At 41.7% G+C, this 26,031-nt stretch overlaps 1 protein-coding gene across 7 annotated transcripts in view; it reads right to left on the reverse strand.

Annotated features, from left to right (window-relative positions):
• inpp5e (inositol polyphosphate-5-phosphatase E) overlaps nucleotides 1–26,031 on the reverse strand; it is a 51,676-nt gene that overhangs the window by 18,583 nt on the left and 7,062 nt on the right. For 3 of the 7 annotated variants that reach the window (XM_077738347.1, XM_077738345.1, XM_077738346.1), the window contains exons 2-6: nucleotides 8,538–8,696; nucleotides 2,860–2,983; nucleotides 2,691–2,788; nucleotides 487–731; nucleotides 310–417 (exon numbers count right to left, since the gene is read on the reverse strand). In XM_077738347.1, the coding sequence (XP_077594473.1) occupies nucleotides 310–417; nucleotides 487–731; nucleotides 2,691–2,788; nucleotides 2,860–2,983; nucleotides 8,538–8,696 (734 nt within the window). Of the gene's footprint in view, nucleotides 1–309; nucleotides 418–486; nucleotides 732–2,690; nucleotides 2,789–2,859; nucleotides 2,984–8,537; nucleotides 8,697–11,987; nucleotides 12,168–20,541; nucleotides 20,833–26,031 lie in introns of all 7 variants that reach the window. The other 4 variants (XM_077738349.1, XM_077738351.1, XM_077738352.1 and 1 more) reach the window with 3 other exon arrangements.

The following is a 26,031-nucleotide window of genomic DNA, read 5'->3' on the forward strand; positions in this document are numbered from 1 at the left end:
TTTCAGAAGATAAATTGTAATCCAAACTTGAATCATTTTTTTTTTTTAAAGATGAGATAGATTTTTCGATTTATAATTTGAAACGTGAAAATGTAAATGTTTTTTAAATTTCTTTTTTTTGTACGAAATATCCATGTTGTTGCCAAAACCGTAACCGTGAGGTGACAGATGTAAAGACTTCTTCCATCATGTTTTATGATGCAAAAATCACAGTCAAAATGGTCTAAGTGTGTGTATACTGTGTAGCAAAAAAAGTGGAAGGAACTAAAACCCAAATATATTACGTGGCTCGTCACAATGACATCTTACAGGATGTGGATCGGTATGGGTTGGTATCCGGCAATCCTTTGGGGAGCGCCAAAGCCTCTATGGTCTTGTTGTAGTCCAGGATCCGCTCATACACTTTGGAGTCTCCGGCTGAAAGGCATTTGGGTGCAACATCAGCAGTCCAATTTCAGGACGGTTGTCACCCGTCACGCATCTTACAAGTGAAGTGTGAGGTGATGAAGAGGAAGGAGGTTCCGAAGAAGGTGAATGCCAAGCCTACGGCACCTTTGGTCTTGATCTGCGAGATGATTCTGGTAGTGACAGAAGCATGCTCCACCTCTGAGCAGAACCAGATCAGGTCCCTACGGATGAAGGCGCTCAGGTACAGGACACCGTGGGACGCTGCGTACAGCATCACATAGTGAGGGCCCAGGCACTCTTGAAGACGCATTTCCCATTCTCGTCTGGAAGGGCAGCAGCATGTGAAACGCTTAAAAACAGTTCAAGGAGCAGGGCTGCTTCCTGATATTTTTGGTAATAACTTACATTTATTTCATTGCAATTACTTGTGTAACCATTGGAGAAAAAATGTACTTCAAAATTATAGTTGTGTGAAGAAAAAAAACACCAGGCTCAAGGACTTTTGGCAGTCAAAAAAAAGTTATACAAACACACCCACCCACCCACACGCACACACACACACACACACACACAGACACACACACACAGACACACACACACACACACACACGCTGTCAGGAGTGGCTCGTTTGCCCCTCCTGGCGTGATGTTATTGTCGTTTTCAGCTGTGTGCAATTACGTGATTATCTTTTCCTGGGCTACTTAAGGATTATGGGTTGTGTTGATCGTCGTCGGATGGACTGGTTGTTTCCTCGTTGTCATGGTTACGTCACTTGACGCCACGCTGCATCGTGGGATATCATGTTTCATTTCTGTAGTAGTTAGTTGTTTCAAGCCCAAGTTGTTTTTGTACGATTTTGCCAAGTAATTAAACCAAGGAATCAAATACAACGGAACGCCTCCCTTTTCCTTCGGCGTCTCCACATCTGGGTGAACTTTGCCCCGGTTGCGCCGCGCTATGCGACGCAACCATAACACACGCACACACACATGTAGACCGTATTTACCCAAATATAAGACGACCCCCTCTTTTTCAAGACACAAGTTTGAAAAAGAATATTTGACCATCAAATTCCATTTTTATATAAAAATGTTTATATAAAAGTCAGGGCTCTGCCCTTTCTTTGGTACTGAATTGGGTGGCACCCAGCGCTAAAGAAGCACAATTATAAATAATACCTTTTTTAATACTATTTTTTACGAGTGGATTTCTCTCTGTGCACATAACCTGTGGAGAAGGAATATGCCGTGCTTATTCCAACTTTGTTTGGTTTTTGAGTCACCATTGAAAATGCCTCTCAAGTGTCTTGGAACATTTAAGGCATCCAACGAATCCCCCCAAAAAACGAGACATGATGACAGTGACTGAGGAGTTACACGCTATTGCGGCATAAATTAATGGGATTTAGGCCATAGATACAACTGTGAAGCTGGGATGACGAGGATGTCAACACAATGCTTGAGAGACACTCAAAACCACCACGCCCCATCAACTGATGAGGAAGGTCGTCGGAATGATCCCATTGGGAAGTGAGGAAAAAGAGGCAGTGGACAACGACGAAAACTATAATGAGGAATGTGATCTTCCATTCGAGTCTGTTTGCGTGTGTGTGAATGTGTGTCCCCTTTTGCCCTGCGGTAGAGAAAATGAATGAATGAATGAGTATCTGAACTCATCAAAAAGCCTGTCTACCGAAACACTTTCTTTCAATACACAAGAAGACTTCAATGGTGTTTAACCTGCAAATTGTGGAATTAACCCACAATGTATATGCATACGTAATAAGTACGTATCGAGCAACCACAAGTTTTGTGCAAAGTGACAATATAGCTAGGTTCATAGCTGTATTTTCATACAAACACATTCGAAAAGGACCATAATGTGCATCACCAAGCAGCCAGAAAGAAGGTTAGTGCTCGTCAAACAATATGCTACATTTTAACCATTAAATCCAGATTAAAGTTTCACCTGCCAACCAGTATTTCCTTTTCGCTTACTGGGTCAGCTCTGGCAATTAGAAGAGCCCATGCCTTGTCTTAGGATCCAAAATACCGAGGTAGGATATATCATAATAAATCAAGCAATAAAAAAAATATAACAGCATAAAAGGAGATTTGTGTAAATGTCAATTGTATTAATGTGCACAACTGAGACCACTTTTTTTTCTTCCCTTCCCTGGACCTAATCGTAGTAAGTGACTAAATAACATTCATTTTGTGTGGTTGGGAATGGTGGCCCTCTCACCTGCTCCCGCACCCTCTTAAAACCAGCCCCGGAGTACCTGTCAGGGCATCCCTCCTGCACTCCAATGATGTAAAAGTCTTGCAAAAATTCCAAGTCAGTCGGAAGAAGGAGGTCATCCAGGTTGGATGGGAGGCCCTGTGCGCCGAGCATAGCAAACAGGTCATCCATGGGATTTATCCAGAGCAGGCGCCACATACACCACCTACCTTCTCACCCTGCATATTCCAGGTGACCACGTAGATGCCGACCTGGCGGTCGGGGAAGTAGCGCAGGAGTTCTTCAACACCCAGCAAGGCGCCGCTGCCCAGACCTCCACCCTCCAAGAAACTCCTGGGCAGATAAGATACTCATGGCACTTGTTGTTACGGATTGATATTTATTATTTCAAAACTACAAATAAAATTTGTGGTAAATAATTAAAAAAAGATCCATTAAAGACCCATCCCATTTTTTCTAAGATGGCGCCATCAGGCGGCAGCCGGTGAAGGTAGCTCTGTCCACTCATGTGTTTTTCGTGTTTTAAAGCCTTTCTATCTTTTTTTAATTGCATTTGAATATTTTTTAATACATTCATTTGTACCTTACATTGTGCTCTACTTCGGGCTCTACATCGGGCTCTACTCCCGGCTCTACTCCCGGCTCTACTCCCGGCTCTACTCCCGGCTCTACTCCCAGCTCTACTCCCGGCTCTACTCCCGGCTCTACTCCCGGCTCTACTCCCGGCTCTACTCCCGGCTCTACTCCCGGCTCTACTCCCGGCTCTACTCCCGGCTCTACTCCCGGCTCTACTCCCGGCTCTACTCCCGGCTCTACTCCCGGCTCTACTCCCGGCTCTACTCCCGGCTCTACTCCCAGCTCTACTCCCGTGTGCGTGCGTACGTGCGTGCGTGTGTGCGTGTGTGCGTGCGTGTGTGCGTGTGTGTGCGTGCATGTGCGTGTACATGTAGATAGAGATAGAGACAGAGACAGAGAGAGGCAGAGAGAGAGACAGAGACACAGAGAGAGAGAGACAGAGAGACAGAGACAGACAGAGGCAGAGACAGAGAGACAGACAGAGGCAGAGACAGAGTGAGACAGTGAGAGAGAGTGAGAGTGAGACAGAGAGAGAGAGAAACAAGACCGACAGACAAAAGAGACAGAGAGAGACAGAGACAGGGACAGAGAGAGACAGGGACAGAGAGAGACAGACAGAGACAGGGACAGCGAGAGAGACAGGGATAGAGAGAGAGAGAGAAAGACAGAGACAGCCAGAGAGACAGGGACAGAGAGAGACAGAGAGACAAAGAGGGACAGAGAAAAAGAGAGATGAATAGAGAGAAACATAGAGAGACAGAGAAACAAAGAGGGACAGAGAGAGTGACAGAGAGAGGGACAGAGAGAGGGGAGAGAGAGAGAGAGAGAGAGAGAGAGAGAGAGAGAGAGAGAGAAAGAGAGACAGATTCTTTTTCTCTCCACAGTACGGCTATTTTCTCTAGTTGGAGAGAAAGGCAGAGGCGTTTCAATGAGGATACACCTTCTTACGGGAGGGTAAAGCGAGCAACATTTACATTTGATTAACATTACCTACTAAATCAAATTTAAAGACATGCATTCGAGATTGAAAAATATATTTGAACTCGGCAACAACCCTGTTGCCATACAAGGGATCATCCTATGGTGGGGAATATGTGTGGTACATAACAGCCCAAAACGGAGATTGGGAAAGCGTTGTTGCAGAAACTGGTCAAGATTGGAATGCTTGGACTGACATATTAACTTGTGAAATTTACTTCTTAAACAGGGATTTCCCAAACGGGGGATAAGTGGGTGCTCTTATTGGAGTGTAAAGAAGCACTACGTTTTGTCTCGGTTGAAACATTGAGGGGACGGGTAAGATAAGCTTTCTGACTTGCATACATACTATACAATGTGGGAACCACTCCAATATTGATTGGAAAGATTATTGCTCAGCAATCAATACCATAAAATTAGAGGGCGCTCTTTTTATATTGGTTTTGACGTCTCGATATGCGAAAGATGAAAGCGTTTGAATTGAGACTAAACCATCTTACAAAGGGTTAAAACAAATGACCAGACAAGGGAAAATACGATCGGATATAACAACTCCCTCAATCGCCATTCTTTGGGGAAAAACGTGTTCTACTTGTACAGAAAAATATTGAAAGTGTCTATCCTGTTACTCAGTAAATGGCAAGTACAATTTTCCACTGTGCTAACTTAACCGGTTTGAACCTTACAGGGCATGGTCTGAATCTGGGTGCGGTAGCCAAACTGCGTCACTGATTCCATGGTTTGTCTTATGATGGAGAAGTGGGGCAACTAAACTAATTGATCTAACTCCTGTCAAAAAGAAACAAAACTATGTACTTTGGTTTCATTGTTTTTACCAGTGTCTGTTTTAGAGTGGAGGAGATACAATTGGCGGCTCGGAATTGCTGAAAATGAGTTGAACGAGAATGATTTTTTTCTTCCTTTATCAGGCCAGATATTCAATTAAGGTGAATTCTGGTAAAGATCGAGACAACGGACTTCCCCCAAGTGTATTTGTATTTGTCATGAATAAAAAATGATTATGGGATTTCATACAAATATATAATAAAAGGGGGAATCTTGGGGTTATTCTGGATACTATTATGTGTGGAATATTAATCATTATATGAATGTGTGGAATATTAATCATTATATGTATGTGTGGAATATTAATCATTATATGTATGTGTGGAATATTAATCATTATATGTATGTGAAATATTAATCGTTATATGTGTGTGGAATATTAATCGTTATATGTATGTGTGGAATATTAATCATTATATGCTTGATAAACGCTTACTTTAATTTGTTATCAAACAAGCTCGAAGGTCTCTCTCCACGGCAGCTGGCTCCGAGCTCGTTGATTATTTGACTTAACACCTCAACGAGTTTGTGTCCGAGGACTGTTGACTTGGATTAAAACTTCGACCCTTTACCCAGTTGCAAGTTTGCAATGAAAATCTGTGAAGGACTCTTAAATTGTTTTGATTTCAGCAGATGGCTATCGAGTCAGCCTCCGAGAATACTCGAGAATTGTTTTAAAACAGTGTTGCTCGGTTCACCTAATATGGAATTGTTTTGCCCGAATGGAGGCCTGCTTGTTTAAATTCTTATGCAGTTGTTTTTTTATTTCCGACCAATACCTGATATGCAATTGTTGTTGCATTTGTTTTGTTGACCTTAATTGTGTTATTCGGGTTAACGCTTATGCAATTGGATTGAAATCTATAACCTTGTAATTGTTTTGATCCAATGTCCTAAATGGGCAGGAGAGAATTCAGTCCTTTAGAAAGATCCATGACGAGGACGAGTCAGGATTGATTCTCACTTGCAAGATAACGCTGGATTATGTGCTCCGATGTCTTCCTTGTATTATTTTATATTATATTAAAGTATAGCTATTAATGAACCTAACGGAAACATTATGAAAAGTGATCAAAGGCAATTGTCTTTAGATCATTTCTTCTCAAAACCTCTGTCAACAAGCACTGCTGAAGGAGAACTTTAATCCAAACATGTAAAAAGCAGTGGCAATAAATAAAATGGTTGGGAAAATTAGATGCCAAAGAGATCATAAAATGTTGATGAAAAACATTAAAATTCAATGTAATATTGTTTTGAATTCTTAATTTTATGTTTATTAGTTGTGTGTTCATGTGCTCTGCCTGTTGTCTAACGTTAGCTTCCTGACACTGGTGCACATGTGCTTCAAGACAAATACATTTTGCATGTTTATTTATTTTAATGGCTTATTAAATACATTTATGATCATTTTCTCTCATTTTTGTATGTCTTCATGCTTTTCCTACAAAATTGGGGCACTTTAATAAATGTTCAAGGGTTAAGTTGGTAGTTTTGTGGGAACCGTGGAAAGAATGTGAGTATTTACATATAAGGTCCTGCTCTTCTTACGAATATAATCTCATCTCTCCATTTTATCAGAGAAATATAATTAATTGAACCATTATTTTAAAAAATCACACCTCTACTTACAAAATTAATTGGTCCCAAAAATTTTTAAGTAACTTGAAAATTTCGTAAGCAGAAGTACTTTATTTGTAAATTCTCTAATTCGTTCCAGTCCTCACACAACTACCAACTAAACCCTTTAAAATTGGTCAGTTTCCCAATATTGTATGAAAGATGTGAGGAAACACAAAAATAAGAGAAAATTATAAGGACATGATTTATTAATGTCTTGAAATATATATAGCATATAAAAATGTGCCTTCCGGGGGCCGTTTTATGGGAGACGTAATACCCGCGTTTTTCCGCCAGATAGCGGCAAGAGCCCATTCTACCATGGCCGAAAGCTGTCCTCGCAGGGCACGAGGAGATGGACAACCAGGCACTCTCACACTCACACCTAATGGTAATTTAGAGTGTCCAATCAGCATACCATGCATGTTTTGGGAACGTGGGAGGAAAGCGGAGTGCCTGGAAAATCGGCTCATCATATCTTTTCGTGATAACATTGCCCGCTTGACCATCACTAGCTGCAGATTATCACATGACATTGCTTGGCCAATCAGTGCTGCAAGGAATTTATATATCTTGAATTTGAATAAACAAATTTTATTTTACACTAAAGTAGGGTTCGGTGAATGAGCATATGAAACTGGTGGGGCTCGGTAGCTCCAACAAGGTTAAAAACCACTGCTCTAGGTGAATATTTGGGATTTTAAAGCTATCATGTATTTATGTAAATTTTCTGTTCTTGCCCCCATCTTTGGCTTTTTCTGCCATTTACTTATAACCATTGTTCCCTCTAAGCTGCGTGGACTGCCCACATTCTAAGCGCACAAGAAAATATATCCAGCACAAACAACATCAACATAACATATTAATTAATATCTAATAGTTGACTTAATCTAATTAATTCGCCCAATAATATTGTTTTTTGTTTCTCACTCAGTGACTGACAGCTGTCCAGCCAATGATACGATACGGTTCACTTACGGTACGAAGCCAATCATGGCATTGATGGTGGTTGTGTCTGGGCCCTTCCTATATGCGCCTTTCAAGTTATCTAGCAGGTTAATAGATGCTAATACAAACCCTGCATCATGGCGAAACGAACAGGCAGCGACACATCCACTCACCAAGCCACAGTAAAAAATAAATGCAGTTCTTTTAGGATGGAGAGGTTGTCGGAGTATGGGCAAATAGAAGAAAAAGTATGCGAGTATACCAGAAAGCTGGCAAAGCAAAAACTATGCCTTTGAATTTGTGAACTCAATCAATTAGTGCAGAATGATACTGAGCAGTATTAAAAATGCACCCTGGCATACCCTGATAGTAGATGAGAGCACAGACATATCAGTACACAAAATGCTAGTCATATATATTAAATACCACACCTAACTGAACAACATTGTGTGGCTGACAAAGAGGACTTGTGCATTGATAATGCCTTGAAAAATGGTCCTCGGACGTTTGGTCGCTGGTCTTTTGGTCCCCGTTGGTCGCCGTTAGGGTTAGAGTTAGGGTTTAATATCTAAGTACATTTGACAACCCTTACAGCGACCAAAAGACCGACCTTATATAAAAAAAAGTTCATAAAAATGTCTAAATCTGCGCTAAATTTCGCAACTGGAAGACAGATATAATGGCTCTACACTGCTCCCCGGTCAGCGGTAACAACTTCACTATAATGAGTGAGAGTGGACATTTGTTCTTTTTTTTTAATAATTAGGTACAAATATTCATTGTTGAGATGTTTCTATTTGCTTTAAGGTGTCCCCATATACAAAATATCTCATGACTGGCCAGAGATGGAGATGCAAGTCCAATCCAATTGCATTTGTTAGTCCAAATTAATTGAACACCTATCACTGTCAATGGGTCCTACCTGTTCCTAACATCCTGAGTTTTGATGGGACGCAGTGCGCTTACAGCAGATCTCAATGAATTGGCCGATAGGCTTTGCGAGCAGCAGTCATCCTCGCTCACCATCCGGTGCAGCTGTGGCTTATCGGCAGTGACATCGTCCAAGGAATCCCGCTCTGTCCTGTTAGTGGGGTTGGATAGAAGAGCAAAAAAGTATACAACAGTAAAACTAATGTTACTTCAAAACAATATTATTTAAGTTAAAAGTTTATTCAGGAGAATGTTAGAAGAAATAAGTCCCAAGCACATAGCATTCATCAATTATTATCATGATTTCTTTTCATTTCAAGCCGGAGGTCGAATTTGAAAAGGCTGTACAGTCTTCCCTCAAATTTTGCAGTTAATGTAGACCAGACATAATCCAAAAACCGCAAAGTAGGACCACTCCTGTTATATCTATACCATACTTACCCTATGATCACTGCAATACTTTACATTTTATCGTTTCTATACAATACCCAGACGTGTATAGTATTATACTAAACGTTAAACTTTTATATGTATATGTAAATACTATAGTGTATTTTCTGAAAATGCAAAGTGAAGGATGAAAACGTGGAGTGAGAGTGACTTTTCTAGCATCCAGAAGCTCGGAAAAGATCAGGAAAACGTATATATTTAACGGCCGGACCAACATACACCGAATAGATTTCTGTGTAGCGACTCGGAATAATGAGACGTAAAGCGTCACCACAAAATGCACAAATAACAACAACAAACAAACACACAAATAAAAATTAAATAAATAAGTAGTCAACAGCATAAATAGAACAAAAAAGGAACAGACAAATAATAAATATATAATAAAAAATACATAATCAATACATAATAATAAATGAATAATCAATAAATAAGTGATAAATAAATGAGTAGTCAACAATAGATAAGTAGTCAACATGAATAAGTGACTTAAGTGGTGAGCAGCCTATGGACTTTTTGTGAAAGTACAAGATAACTTGATTAGGTCTTTCTTATTGGAGAACTCAAGTTGAGTATTGTGACAGCTCTGGGGAAGAAACTGTCTTTGGGTCTATTTGACTTGGCTGTTATGGTCCTGGAGTGCCTACCAGAGGGTAGAAGGCTGAAGTGGTGAAAGCTAGGATATGTAGTCTTTTATGATGCTCTTTTCCCTTTCTAAGCACCAGGATTTGAAGATGAAGGACAGCGAAGGTAAGAGGCAGGCTGATGTTTAGTTGCTCCGTCTTGATTATAATGTACCCCCTGCTGTTCCTTTTTGACAAGTGCTGTGGTATTTCGTGCACTAGTGACTTCAGCAGAGATAAGGAGCCCCAGGTATTTTAAAGTCCCCACATGCTCCACACATTCGGTGTGGTATGGATTATGGATGACCTTATTCATCCCATATTCAGGAAACTTCATTGTGGCAGTAGCAAGAGGGTGATTAGACAGAACAGCAAAGCAAAAGCACAAAGTACAAAGCAATTCAAAGTAAATGGAATCATCAAATTGGTGGTTGAGGTGCCGTGACTGAGTGCTGGGCTTGGGACTCAAAGCAGGCTGCCAGTGCCGCATCTGAGTCCGCAGGAGTCGCAGCCTCGACCCTATGCTATGCCAAATTGTTCGGGGTTGTTGAGTTGCCTTTCTATCTTCCTCTTGTAGTCTGTTTTATAGCCTTGAAGCCTCTCCTCAGGTTGGTGTTAGCTGCGTTGTAGAGTGTTCTTTAGCTGGATTTGAAGGCTTCATCACAGGCCCAGAGGAGTGATCGGACCTGGCAGGTCATCCACGGTTTCCAGTTTGAGTAAACCTGGATGGTCTTCTCTACAGTGACTGTAGCCATGCAGTAATTTAAATCCACTACTGTGTCTGTGAATGTGGCCAAGTCCCCATGGTGGAAAATTTCCTACCATACTATACTCTGTTCATTGCAGTCTTGTAGTCGGGAGAGGGCATCGTCAGGCCAAGTGGTAATGTTTCACCTTTGGGGCTTTGTTTGTCGGCTGAGGGTAGTGTATTAACCATTCTCTTGAATTATGTGAGGGAACTCTTCCTCGCCGTAGCATTTCGCTGCCTCTTCGTCTGCCAAGGAGGCTCACTCACAGTGCTGGAACAAAGATAAGGGGCATCTAGCTTCTTTGTATATGTCAGGAGCTAAGCGATCGTAAAAGGTTTGGTTAATCATGTGGATATCCAGAGGAATGATCTTAACATTCGCCATCTTAACAATGATTTGATTCCTAGTAGTTACCAACTATTCCCCCTTCTTCCTTCTTAATGTAATGCACGGTAGATTCATTTATGATTCATTAGATGGCACAGGACATTTTAAAGGCACTTTCAACGCCAATCCAAAATCCATAGAATGTTGGAAGAGGCTCAGCGTCGTGTTTTTGAGCACAGTGTGAAATGTAATTCGAAGCAAAAGCACAATATCCTTCTTGACCTTTTGTATTATTCAGCGGGTCATTCTTCAACGGTCAAAGTTTTCTTCTGCGCCGAGTACCACTCCTTTCAACGCCAAAGAAGAAGCGGTGCCATGACCACCACCATTTTTCATCTCGTGTTCCGTTTGCGAGATTCAACTTGGATTTTGACATTTTCAGGAACTCTTTTTTTTATACTTATGCAAAGTGGTGAAGGATCACAGTATCTCTAAATAATCAAATAAATAGATGGATTTATTTCATTGTCAATAGGAGTGAATAAGTTAAAGTTATATAGAGAAGAATGTATTTACAATACTGTCAATAATAACACAAAATGCACCAGATATTATTGTTATTAATGATTTATTTTTGTTTCTTGCTGGCACAGGATTCCCACGAAATAATGCAGGTGGGAAGATTTTTTTTCCAACTGCAATATGAAATATTTAAAATACTCATAACCAAGTACATGCACCAAAACCATCTAGTTGCCATTTGGACTTCATTTTATATTTTCGAAATTGACTTAGAAAATTGGCTGAGATGGGACAGTTTACAATTTGTTTTTTTTATTTTTAACAATTGTTAGCAAATAGCAATGAGAAATAACCATCAAGGCAAAAAAAATAACTTCTAGAATAATAATAAAAATTAACCACTAGAAATAATCGTAAAAATAGTCAAAAGGTTAGTCAGGAGAAAAATAACTTTGGAAAAGCCCAAAATGGATTACCATAATTTTTTTAACGATCTTTAATACAAACCCCTAAACCCTTTAAATAATATAAAAGTATCTTGATGTTGTATTAAAATAGTTATGCAAATATATGTATGCAAAAAAGAAATTAACATTGTTAATTAACCCATTAAAATAAATAGCATGTTCCAATGACGTGGAATTGCAACTGGCAGCTAAGTAAACATAAGTACACAGACACACACACTAACGCACGTACAACACTCACAAACAGGCACACACAACGTAAAAATTATGATACATGCACTCAGAAAACCCCCAACGAACTCACCGCCAGCCAGAGCTGATCAGCCATGGTCCCAGAGAAGAAAACAAACTGCCCAGAAAGGGGGCTTTTGGTCAGACAGTCAAAATCTGCCAGTGGCCACTAGCTCATTTTGGGCCAGCTTGAGCATGTGCCTGGAATGCACCGTTTTCAGGTCAGGGTGATGCCGTGCTCTCCTCTTGAACCCTAGCAAATAGGAGGCCAGGGAGGTGTTGGGAGATAGTGAAGTGAAAGCAACGCAACCACAACACAAATACTGGATACAGAAAGTAAGGAGGCTTGATTTCATAACTTGAATTGTTTTAAGTCTTAATGGAACCAAAGATTTCTCATCGATGTTTTTCCTAACCTCAAAAAGTCATATGTAGAAGCATTGAAGCAAACAAAGTCATCTCAAAAGTATCAAGCAAAAGTGAAAAAACTGATAGCAGTGTTTACATTTTCCTTTTTTCGTTATTGCTACCCTGGGCTTTTTTCCTGATGCCAAATTTTCTTGGTTGCACCTCATCGTTTAGAAAACTTGGTACCCTGCCATTCTCATGGGCTCCGATTATTTAGCTTTTATGATATTAAAACAAAAAGGGCAATATACCAGCTAACTCTGGGGGGCACCCTGTACCAGTGGCCAGCCGATCGCAGGGCACAAGGAGACGGACTATGCACACTCCTACCAATACCTAGGAGCAATTTAGAGTGTGCAATCAGCCTACCATGCATGTTTTTGGAATGTGGGAGGAAACCGGAGTACCCGGAGGAAACCCACGCAGGCTCGGGAGAACATGCAAACTCCACACAGTTGGACGTGACCTGGATTTGAACCCAGGACCTCAGAGCTGTGAGGACGGCGGGCCAACCACAGGGCTGCCATTGCTTACCCTTTTGTTTCTTATTCATTGATTATATGTCTGTTTGTTGTTGTTATAAGTGATTATCTTGGAGGTGTGTTTGGTGTCATTATCATGTTGGACTATTGCTCCAAAGCCAAGCAGGGGGTCATGCTCTGCTTCAATATGCCAGAGTACCTGTTGGCATTCATTACATTACAATGAATTTTATTTAGTCTGTTTGTCCAAGACATCTTCGAAGCCGTTCAGCCATGCCTCCACTGTGATACAAGCAGGATCTGCTGTGAGCAGTGGATGATAGTGCCGGGAGAAAAGGCAACGCTCCAGTCCGAGCATTCCATCATTGTTATGGGAACGCGTATCTCTCCCAGGTCAGATGGAGCTGGGCTGTTTGTGTGCTTTGAAGCCCCCCACTGTCTTCTCTGCTACTGCTAATTAGGTGATAGGACAGCATAGGAGGATATAGGCAAGGAAGATAATCTTTAAAACCTCCAGACTAATGAAACTGTGCAGTAACCTCAGTCTGCAGAAGGTCCCCACCTTGTGGACTTCCAGTGTGTGGCTCCAGTTTCCTGGGTTTACAATGTCTTGTGTCTTGCTACTGCAACCAAGAAATTTCCCGAATACGGGATGAAATAAAGTTATAACCTAACCTAACCTAATGTCTTATCTCTCCAATGACAACTCTCTTTGTATCAAGGTGTCATTTCTCAAGTGTCAAAAGACAACAAAAAAGTTGCAAACATTTGAGGGCTTACAAATGCTTCTACATATGAAAATTTAAGGTTACAAAACCCTTGGATAAGCAAATTAATGATCCAAAATATGAAAACAACATCTAAGTTACAAATCCCCCAAAACAATAAATAAATTGCCTGTACAGTGGTACCTCGACATACAATCATAATCCGTTCCGAGACTGAGCTTTTCGTAATTCAAGCAAACGTTTCCCATTGAAATGAACTGAAAACAAATTAATTCGTTCCAAAAACAAGATATAGGATTGGAAAAAATGTTTTATTTCTTCTAATTCACCATATATTGACAAAGTAATAAATAACGAGTTGTTTTATAGTAATAAAATGTGTTTAATAGAAGTAAAATCAGACGCATTTCGCGGAGGGTAAAGACATACACAGAGGTGGAGGGGGATTCTTCGGGGGGACTTTATCCACGGCACTCGTGAATGAACAAACTAATTTCAATTAACTTGGATAAATATATACAGACACTCAAAGTTTAATAATTTGAAAATAGGTTTTATTTCTTCTAATTCGCCATATAGTGACAAAGTAATAAATAACGAGTGGTTTAATAGTAATAAAATGTGTTTAATAGATGTAAAATTAGACGCATTTGACAGAGGCGAGAGACAATGACACACACGGAGGCGGAGGTGGGGGCTGTTCGGGGGGACTTTATTCACGACAACAACGCAATCGTAAACGAGCAAACACATTTAAATTAACTTGGATAACTACATACAGACATTCAACTTTTAATGTAACTTCACACAAAACTGAATTCTAATTTTTAAAAAAATCTTTTTTACCTTGGTTCTAAGGGTTGACCCCACCTGGACGTTTTGCCAGAGTCGTCAAAACGAACGCATCAAGAGTTGTTTGTTATACCTTAGTTCTACGGGTTGACCCCACTCGGACGTTTTGCCGGAGTCTTCAAAAGGAACGCATCATAACTTGTAGGTTTTCTTTCTTGATGTTGTGTCTGTTGAAAGTACGTACGCAGGTTCTCCGCATTGTACACCAGTAGCAGCTTAATGTTACAGTCACCGCTGGCATTGGCACACAAAGCGGTCCTTTGTTCGCTCCTTCATAGGTTTATGCCCGGTAATGCCTTTTCCTCTGCCACGATGAATGACCGCCTGGGCATCTTTTTCCAAAAAGACCAGTTTCGTCGGAGTTGAACACTTGCTGTGGAAGTAACTTTCTCGAGTGACAATCGAGGCAAATGTCTTGATAAATTCCACCGCGGCTTTTGAATTGGAATTCCTGCTTCCCAATGTCTGATTACCGAGGAAATTATAGCTAGTCATTTGGAAGGCCTATTCTCCTTAATTGCGTTCTTCTGCTTAAGGATGGTGGATATGGTTGACGGATAAACGGGTGGGGAAAACGCAAAGTCCGCCCAGTGCTTGTAAAAATGACAATGCCGTAGCCACCTGGCTTGGTCGCATCTCGAAATTTTGATCGCAACCCGGGAGAATTATTCGATCGAAATTTTTGTCGTGCCACCAGTATGTTGTACCATGAGGTACCACTGTATCTGTTGTTATATGTTTCCGTTTTGTCTTACAAGTGCTGAAGTACGCATGAAGAATAATTTCGCTTCCTGTGAGCTCTCTGAGAGGACCGTGAACTTTGGATATCTTTCCCATCTCCTGAATGGTGTTTGGAAGGGGTTTCGACATTCTGGGAGTTTGTCCAGGACTGGAAAAAAGCGATTCCCGCAAATTATGTGATCTCAGCAATTGCTTATGCGAAAATACAAGACTGTTTAATGGAAACCAGATGCTCTGATTTGGACAGTACACACCATTCCTGTACCCACACACTATTCTCTGAAGAATGAAACAGTGCACAACTAACAAGTGTTGGAGGAAAAAACAACAGAGAAAAGAGGTACGCTTTTTTTCCTCCTCAACAGAATAAGAGTGTTTTATCGTTCATTTTATCATGCTCTTACAAAATGTCTAATTGGCAAACTTGAGATAAATGGTTCTTCGAGTCTAAAGTCACAACTTGGGATCTCCAGTCGCAGAGTCTGGACAGACCATGGCCACGTACCGTATTTTGCCGTTTAATATACCCGGTTATATGAAATGATTTTTCTATTTTGAGACTCCCGTTTGTGCGCGATTTAATATACCGCTGCCTTTTAATATATTAAACGGCAGGTCGGCTTTTTGGCAAGATTTGTATGAGGCATAATTATAGATACTTAAGTTCATTAAAATTCCAAGTCAGACTTTATTCAGCAAATGGGAATGGATTTTTATACCTGTAAGGTAAAACAAAGTATCTTTGGAATTGCTTGTTCATATTGTATCAGTTTTTGTAAGTATAATAGCATCGTAGTCATCCTTATGGCTGACATGTCAGCATAAACACCCAACTGTCTGACTGAATGATCAATCTTAGTCTTGTGATTGGGTTCATATGTCAGCACAAATACTCAACTGTCCGACACTGATCAATTACTTTTTGCCCTGCAAATGACTGTAACGTATCTGTCCAAAGTCCTAGTGACAACTGTGAGTTTTGCCTGTATTTAAGACACACTCACTGGTCATTCGACTAGAGTTGCAAGAACATCGCGCTGAATAGGACTCCAATGTTAGAGCTCTCACTCTCCACTTTGCAGTTTGGTAATAAACCTTTCTCCTATTAAATTGATCTCACTCTTTCTTAACCTACTCCTAAAGTTGTATTTCAGATCTATCATACTTTGGTACCAAAAACCCGAGACCCAACAGCCAATAATTGCCGGAGCGACGACGGAGCACGACGACAGCATCCTCCATTGAAAGGAACAACCCGACGGCTTTTCTCTCGCCGCTCCGTTAATCTGGTGACGGGTCTCGAACTAAGGCGGGTTCGGAACAAGAAAGAATGGAGTTCACCCTTTGATTTCTGTCTCCGTGAAGTGTGATCATTTGAATAAGTATTATCACTGTGATAGTATTAACAGTTTGCGGTCTGGGGACCAACTTGCGTAGAACATAATAGTTTTTTGGTCCGGGACCAACGTAAATATAAGTCAGGGACTTATAGTCTTGATCTGTTAATTGAGTCAGGGACTCTCCCAAGACAAAGTCAGGGACTTTTGGTCTTGGTGTATTCAGAGATTTTGGGTGAATCATGAAGTAGAGATCAATTTCGGGTAATTTAGAAAAAAAATGTTGTTTAAACTATTAAGTAAGTGATTACTATGGGTCATAAAGCAACAAAGGGGGTGGGATTATTGTCAAACTGCAAAATGAAAATTGGAGAGTTACCGGATGTGAAATATATGCAAATGCATTGTATGGGGAGTTGTCTGTATCTGCCAAGATGGGTGAAGAAACATGGTTTCTGTCCCAATTTGAAGGATATGGAAGGTTTGATGAGCTTAGAAAGGGAATTGTTAAAGGAAAGGGAGAGAAAGCGAAAGAAAAGTGAGAAACAGTTGTTGGTATTGAAAATATATAGAACAGTGTGAAATGTCTACACGACATCGAAAAAAATAAGAAAAAGAAGAACGAGCAAAAACGAGGTCTCATCACCACCATGAAAATCAGTGCGGAAGAGGAAAACAACGTTCATCGGAGACGGACACAGCCAGAAAAAGCCAGAGCTGCTGAAAGATTGCCCAACTCTCTTCCTCCAGCGGTGCCACCCACCAGTCCCACCTACCCTGAAAATGGCCCATTCCGAGTCCAGTTGAAACAATGGTTTATCGAAGGACTCCAAGTTCCCATTTCCGGATTCATCAGAAAACACTTCGTCACCTACAAGACTGCCTCATCCGCTGACCTACTCCAATGGGCAAGACACGCAGAGGAAAAGATTTGTTCCAAGAAGGAAAGGGCCCAGGTGACAGTCAGCGCACAAATGATAACCGAGGCGCTTCAAGCCACTACCATGTTTGTCGCCAGAGGATACAGACCCCCGAGAAATGCCCCGAGACCCCGCAACATTGACCAGCAAACCCGTGACCGAATTGAAAGACGATGCAACAACTGTCACTAGAAAGGACACTGGGCCCGAGACTGTCTCAAGTCTTACCTAGAAAGACGGTTCGGACTCCATCACTCAGGACCACAGAAACAACGGGAGAACAAGGTGATAGGAGTAGCCGGTGTCCCACAGAGAAGATTCTACTCCCAAGCCATCGTCCTAGAAGATGAGGATGGAATCAAAGTCACTGCCCCCGTTGTCCTATGCTCCGAATGTCCGATCAACCTACTGGGACGAGATATCATGGTCCATCTTGGGCTAAGCCAAGTGGCCACCCAAAATGGCCTGCAACCCAGGAAATTACAGACCAAAAACATCTTTCACACCAACACCTTCTACTCTCTCGACATTGTCGGAAATTATTCTGCCAAGGTAGCTGAAAGTCTGAGAGAACAGGCTGTAGATATCTGCCCAGCAGCACCAGGACAGGAACAACAAACATGGCCGTTACATGACAGCCTGAAGTTCATGGGAGACCGGACGACAAGTGGTTAAACCAATTCTCACAGTTGCCCACTCAACGAATCATAATTAACCACGTATATTCAACTGATTAAGGAGTCTGTTTTGCCACTGTGACCCTCCCGCCGGCATCAGTAACGCTGGCCTCAACGGGACACCGCCCTCGTGCCCCACTGAACAAGTTGTACACCATGGAATGGAAGGATTTTGGACCCTTCACCGACTTTCTGTTGCAAACAAAAAAAATCCGAGTGTCAAGACAGCGATGAAGGGGATAAGTGGTGTGAGACCCCAGAATTTGGACAAGTGACTAGAAGGAGCTTGGACTGGGTCATTACATGGATAGACAAGCCCGTGGACCACCTCTACAGCAAGACAGATTTCTCCGCTGTACCAGCTAATCTATGGTCCAAGTCCAAAACTGATGTCGGACGGATTACCACAGCAAAACCAGTCGCCATCGAAGCCACAACCTCTTCCCGCCCTCGGATACGGCAGTACCTGCTCAAGCCAGATCAAACAGAAGGCATTCGCCCAGTCATTCAGGAGATGCTTGATGCAGGCATACTCATTGAACGTGATCGTGCAGAATGCAAAACGCCAATCTTCACCGTAAAGAAACCAGGGGGAGGATGGAGGATGGTCCAAGATTCGAGTCAATGAAGCAGTGAAATCCCATGCTCCCAACGTCCCAGACAGACCCCTACACGCTGCTGAACGAACTGAAACCGACACAGAAATACTTCACCGTCATTGATTTAAGTAATGCGTTTTTCTCAATCCCATTGGATGCCACAACACAAGGACGGTTCGGCTTCACCTTTGGCAACAGAAAGTTCAACTACACCAGATTGCCACAAGGATTCTGCGACAGCCCAACCATATTCTCCACAAAGATCCAGAGATGCATCCACATCCAGAGTCCACAGAAGTCCTCATTTATGTGGACGACATCCCAATTGCAAGCCCAACAGAAGAAGAAAACCGAAAACAGTCCATCAGAGTGTTCCAACACCTGGAAAAGACGGGGAACAAGGCCTCGTTATCCAAGCTTCAATTTTGCCAAATTGAAGTCACATTTCTAGGACATCTCTTGTCACAAAAAGGTCGAAGGCTAACGGACCCAAAGACTAAGAAACAAGTTATGGCTTTCATCCGGTTAGCCAATTACTGTTGAGGATGGATCCTTCACTTCGCACAAATCACCCTGCCACTCTTGGACCTCATGAGTGACAAAGACCTCAACCTCTCAGATCCCGTAGAAAGGACTCCAGCTGCCGAAGAAGCTATCAACACCATTAAAAAAGCCATATGTGCAGCAGCCATGGCCGTCCAAAGTTACACTGAACTCATACTCTTCCATCCACTAACGCTATGGGTCAGTCACGCAGTTGACATGTTATTAACCCAGACCAATATGGCATTTCTATATCCAGCTCGACACCTGTTCCTCACCGCGACATTGCTTTCACAACCACACCGCACCGTTCAAAGATGTAATACCCTGAACCCAGCCACACTGTTGCCCACCGAAGTAGATGGAGGTCCACACACTTGTCAACTAAGAACCAAAGAGAATTATAAACCAAAGCCTGACCTAATGGACAACCCACTGCCCACCAGACACATTGTCTATGTGGATGGATCATCATCAAAAACCCTGGACGGAAGAAACCACACCGGATATGCCGTGGACTCAAAAAGTCACCCTCAAGACAGGACGACTCCCCGGCAACTGGTCTGCATAAGCCGCAGAAATAGTGGCCCTGACAGAGGCCTGTAAACTATTCCAAGGACAAGACGTGATGGTGTGGACAGACAGCCATTATGCATTCTCAAGTTATTCGCTGGACAGTGGGCTAAACAAGGAATGAAAACGTCAAATGGATCCCCAGTCAAACACGCGGAGCTTCTCACAGAACTCCTCAAAGCTTTACAACTACCAATGAAGCTGACTATCTGCGAATTTAAAGCACACACAACGGTACAAGACCCCGTCTCATTGGGGAACAAGCGAGCAGATGAAGCAGACAAAGAAGCCGCACACTGCAAACATCCAGACGGCAATCACCAAGGAAAGGCACAGCCCATTCCCAGCTGAAATCCCAAGAGACATGCAAAATCATGCCACATAAAAAGAGAAACTACAATGGGAAACAGAAGGAGCCACTCAACACAAGCACGACCTCCCTACAGTAGAAGACAAGCTATGCGTCCCACAATCATTGTTTGAAGTCATTCCCAAATTGAGCCATGGAAGGAGCCATGTCTCAACAGGGGGGGATGATCAGTATAGTACAACAAACAATGCACGTTCCCAGAGGTCTGCAAACCTACTTTAAAACATTTTTGCAGAAACTGTCTCACCTGCTGTAGACAACTCTCAAGACAATGAATTACCATAGTGCAGAATAAGGCATACAGGGGACACATCCCCTCGAGGTCCTGAACATGGAGGTCATCGAACTGAACCAAAGTGGCACATATAAGTAGTCTTGTGATTATTGACACACTTACCAATGTGGGAAAAACATCTGCTGGTAGAAGAGAAAGGAGAAACAGATCCCCTCACTCAGTGGTTATGCAAAATATTCCAAGGAAGAACTGTGATGAATGCAAATGACCTTCCGACATCTTCTTTGTCTCCCACACAGGAGGTCGTGTCCCCAGGTGACCTGGTACTCGTCAAGGTGATAAAAAAAGAAAGTGTTGGTCCTCTCCAAGTTGGGACGGACCTCACTGTGTGATTTTGGCCACCCCCACTGCCGTCGAAGTCGAAGGAAGAGACACCTGGGTACATCAATCCCACTGTAAACGAATACAAGAATGAAGTGGTTAGTCATCATCATCACTCTGTGTTCCACCACATGGGGGGACCTAACGGAACATTGCTACACTCCCACCGGAGGAGAATGCCCCACTAGCTGGTTCCGGAAACGATCAGGGGCCCTCCAGATCTGCAACCCGTTAACCAAGACACCCATCATTGTCCAAGTCCCGTTTATCACCCTACAGCTTACTCACATGACGGTACATGGGACCGACTCGAATTATTATTATTAGTACCTACAAGCCCCTAATATACGGGGAGTCTGGCCAGACACCTGGGACCAGGTCCTCCTCCACACAGGCTACGGAACCATCACATGGCCCCTTTCCAAAGAAGCTACCACCGTGACCGCTACTTTTACCAAGTTGGCCACCACCGTCAAGGCTAATGAAAAAGTGTTGGAGCTCACGACCAATATCCAACAAATAGGCTGCATCGGCGTATACCTCCGACCAGACCGACCAGGAAAAGACCCCCTTTTCGCTATCACCATCTGCAATACTAGTCCAGCCACGGCCCCCCAAGTGATTGGTGTGAACCCCTGGGTAGGAACAGCAAAAAATACCCTACGTCTGGAAACCATCGATTACAGATTCTAGGCCTATGTCACGCATCAATCCGACTACAACAAGGCCGAGAAGCCCAAATAACCGCCATGACCCAAATGATTATCCAGACCGGCTTACTCTTGACAGAATAACCGCCCAGCAGGGAGGTGTGTGTGCCATGGTAGGAGACTCATGCTGCACTTTCATCCCTGCCAACGCGTCCTACTCAGTCCATAATGCCCTACAAACCATGAAGAACATACAGAATGCTATGACCAAAGATCCGGTTCCACAACAAGGATGGCTTGACTAGTTCCTCTCAGGCTCATGGACACAGACTCTTTTGAGAGCCCTAGTACCATTCGTAAATGTCATTGCTCTCGTGCTTGTTATCCTAACCTGTTGTTTACCCTGATTCTCAGCTTTGATCAGACGTACCATTAATGCCACAGCCGAACGTACTATGATTGTTGAAACCCAGCTAATGCTAACTCGTTTGCACATGCAACAATCCATATCCCAATCTGACACTGATGTTGCGCTACTGTCTAACACTGATTAATATGTCTTCCCTATTCTGAGACACCAGACCATGAGGTCCCCAGCGGGAGGTCAAGTGAACAATTTTCCCTCAACTGCGTGAAGGTTTTTCGCCCCCTTCTGGTTGGTCTAAACTCCAGTTTGAAGTAATTTGTAAAGAATTTCGTTCAAAAATAGCTTCGCTAACAAACGAAGTTCCGATGTTTTATACTTACAATAGGAGGGAATTGTAAGATAATATTGTAAGAAAAAATGTCAGTCGCTTGGCAATTGTTTGTTCATATTGTACCAGTTTTTGTAAGTATAGAAACATCATTGTCATAGGAAACTTGCTCCGAGTTTGATCGTTTTCATGAAGACCTCACACTGATTAAACAGATTTCGCCCAAAGTATGCCGTTGCCATGGAGACTTGCCAATGATTAATCAGCCTTCGCCAAAAGTTGGCCCGTTGCCATGGAGACCTGTCACTGATTAATTTAACCTTGCCCAGAGTTTCGTCGTTGTCTTAGAAACCATACTATGCTCTGTTCTGCCTATATAAAGACAAACCCACTGTTCATGAGATAGAGAGATGCAGGAACATCGCGCTGAACAGCACTCCACTGTTAGAGCTTTCACTCTCCACTTCGCAGTTTGGTAATAAACCTTTTTCCTATTAAATTGATCTCACTCTTTCTGAACCTCCTCCTAAAGTGTATTTCAGATTTATCACACCTGCTTATGGCAGGTGTGATAATGGTGTGCTGTGAAATATATTTGTATTCTTATATTTAGTCTTGCACCCTTTTCTTTATGATGTATTAAAAGTTACTAGAATAGAATTTATCTTACACCTATTGGTTAAAATGTGCACTACACCTTTTGCACTCCACCTCCTTCATTAGTATTAACCCCTCCCATTTTTATGACCTTTCTTATTTTAAATAAAACCACCGTTGAAGCAGCTTTTCGGCGGGAGATAGCTTCGAGGAGCTTGGAGAGTAGTCACACTCTCGGGCCTCAGGATGGTCCACTCCCCCGCCTCTGCAGACGCGGCCTTTAACTTTCATTTTATCTGCCTCAGTGTGTGTTCCTGTGTTCGAGTTTATTTAAGTGTTGGCCAATAGCCCCAACATGTGCCTATAGCGAGCAATGATGATGTGGCTCACACTGGTACTCAGTGTGCCCCAACATTCTGGTGCCCGAAACCCGGAAGGTTTGGCCTCCTGATTTTGGATAGCGAAAAATTTATCCAAAAATCTGACGTCAGCTGTCTCCCCATTGAGGAGAAGGGTGATCGATTTTCCGCTATCCAGAAGAAGGAAGCAAATCCATCCCACCGGACGCAGAGCACATCTGAGCGGTAAGACACTTTTAAAATTAATTTGTAGAATCCAATCCAGAATTGAGACCCCGTCTTTCTAGAGAAGAAAGATGCTCCAAGGTTCAGAGAAAAATGTTTCGTATGCCGCTCCCCGTAAGTTAGGGGAAGTGTTCTCGGGATTAGAGAAGTTAGGAAACGTATACGGGAGATCAAGTAAGGTTCTCGAGATTTCTGGAAGAGTTATAACTGAGTGAATCACCAGACAAAGAGGAGGAGGTCGCAATTCTCCGCCAGGGACTCCAAGGATTGCATTAAAGATATAGAAAAAAAATATTATTATACTGTGCCAAGAGAATGAAAGAGCTCAAAATAAAAAAAATATATAGAGAATAATAAATATAAAACTTGCAAGTAATCTTCCTAAGGAGAAATTTAAACCAGAGCACTTGTGACACGCTCGTAAATCATGTCGTTTGTCGCGCAAAATAAGAGTATAAGCGACTATCTAGGCGTGTAAATAAGATAGCAAATTAAACGGGACGTCCCTAGAGAAGGTGAGTAAACACTAAATAAAAACATTATAAGAATAACGGAATATATAAATATAATTTTTGAATAAGCAAAAATCTTCAAACGAAAGAAAAGTTGCAAAAATGGGTTTGACAAACAGCAAAGAACTCTCAACCGACATGAAGTTTATGCTAAAGCATTTTCCAGGATAATTGCACATATATGAAAGAGTGGAGGAAGAATAAAGACAAAGGGTGGGGGGTGAAAAGGGCAAAGCACACGTGAAGAAAAATTGGCTGAGCCGATAGAATCAAAGGAAAAATGGCGGCCAAATGGGGTGAAAAAAGCCTTTTTCCCTAACCCATCTCCGACTAACCATCCCAAAACTCGCCAGCATAACAGCTTTGATTGATACCAGGCCTGCTAAGAGACAGTGGCCCCCTCCTATGCCCCCTCTTCGTCTTAGCCGTACCAGGCACCTTTTACAAACAAAGGACACAAGGGGTGCGGGGGCTCCTGGAAGGCCATGCAAGAGACATCTCAAGTTACCTCGCACCAAGGAAGAGCAGAGAGAGATAAGGATTTAGATTAGGATTAATGATATCAAACGAGAAGAAAACAATGCAAAAATGGCATTGATCCAAATTATTGGGTAAATTGTACCTGTCGAGTTTAGATAAAATAATTGATTTAGGATAAGCATGATTTCTATAGGATGGAATAAGATGAACATGTTTAGTGCACAAAACATGATTCATTGTTTTTTCCATCACTAGATGAAATGTTTTAGCGTGAGTCATATTAAGGACTATTAAAATATCACAGATTGCATTAGCATCAAATAATTGATGTCAACCAAATGGCGTTAACCTAGTTCTTTTGAGAATGATTAGTGCTGATAGGACAGCAAAAGGTAGTGACCAAAATTGCAGACCACTGATGTCTGAGTATGAATGAGTGTGAGCGTGAATGGTTGTTTGTCTTTTTGTGTTTTTGATTGGCCATCCACCAAGATATAATCAATCCGTTAGATATCAAGGTAGAAAAGGATTTAGCAAATTGGAATTGATTTCTGAAACCGCCAATAAGCCCTTTTCAGGGATGGCAGCGAAGGATTGGAAATTTGAAATCAATTTCTGAAATTGCCAATAAGCCTTTTTGGATGGCGATGAAAAATTATGGAAAATTGTTTAGTCCAAAGAATTTGTTTGATGATAATGCATTGAATTGGAGGAACAAATCTGCAATGTGAAATTTTGGAGCACTGAAATGAAAAAAACAGTGCATCATATGAAATTCCAAAGTACCATTGATTTATAGGGATAATGACATCCAAATTGTGTTAACAGATTAATTGACAGGATTGACGAAAGGTTCCATATTTCGTTATGAAATCATTGCGCCCACATAACGAGGTCAACTGGACAACAAAATATGGAAATCTTATTTAGTAGACTATAGACAAAATGCCATCATTCACTACACGATTGGAGCTGAATGATGAGTCTAATCTGGCTATCTGCATAAAATAAAACTTTAACGAAACGCATTAAATTTTGAGTTAGCAGAAGGAGACTGTGTTTTTCAACAGGAAACATGGAGAAGACGCACGAGCAACCCAAGATGAGAACGTCCGTATCAAGTTTTGCTGACCAACCAGCAGACATCAAAATAGCTGAAAATGAGGATGCAGATCCACCTTTAACTGTAAGAAGGTTCTCTCAGTGGAAACGTTTGAGGAGACAAGTAAGATAAACTTTTTGACGCGATCAGATGTAGTGGCAGGCACTCCAATATGGATTGGAAAGATTATTGCTCCGGGAGCAATGCCGTAAGCCAGTAAGGCCATACTTTTCATATTGGTTTTATTGTCTCCATAAAAAGAGCGAAAGCGTTTCAATTGAGACCAAACCATCTTACAGATAGTTAATGTGAACAAATAGATGGATAAATGGATAGAAATGGAACTGGATTTTAATTTTATGACAGACTATTGAAAAATATTGATTAAGAAAGTTTTATAGGAGATGATTGGCAAACTTCAAAGATTATAAATATGTGCATTTGTTCTGAATACTAATTGATTTGAATGTAACTGTTGCAGACAACGGAAAAGCTGTTTTCCTGAGGAGAAAGCAGCCTGATTTGCTTTTTCTATTTTACCTATTTTTGGTATGATTAGTTAATTTGTGAAATTTCAGGAAAGGAAAAAACAAATATACTTATTGATCTTAACAAGGAAGCAGTGATCAAAATAGAATACCAGCTAGCATA

Source organism: Stigmatopora nigra, chromosome 18 (assembly GCF_051989575.1).
Source record: "Stigmatopora nigra isolate UIUO_SnigA chromosome 18, RoL_Snig_1.1, whole genome shotgun sequence".
NCBI lineage: Eukaryota > Metazoa > Chordata > Actinopteri > Syngnathiformes > Syngnathidae > Stigmatopora > Stigmatopora nigra.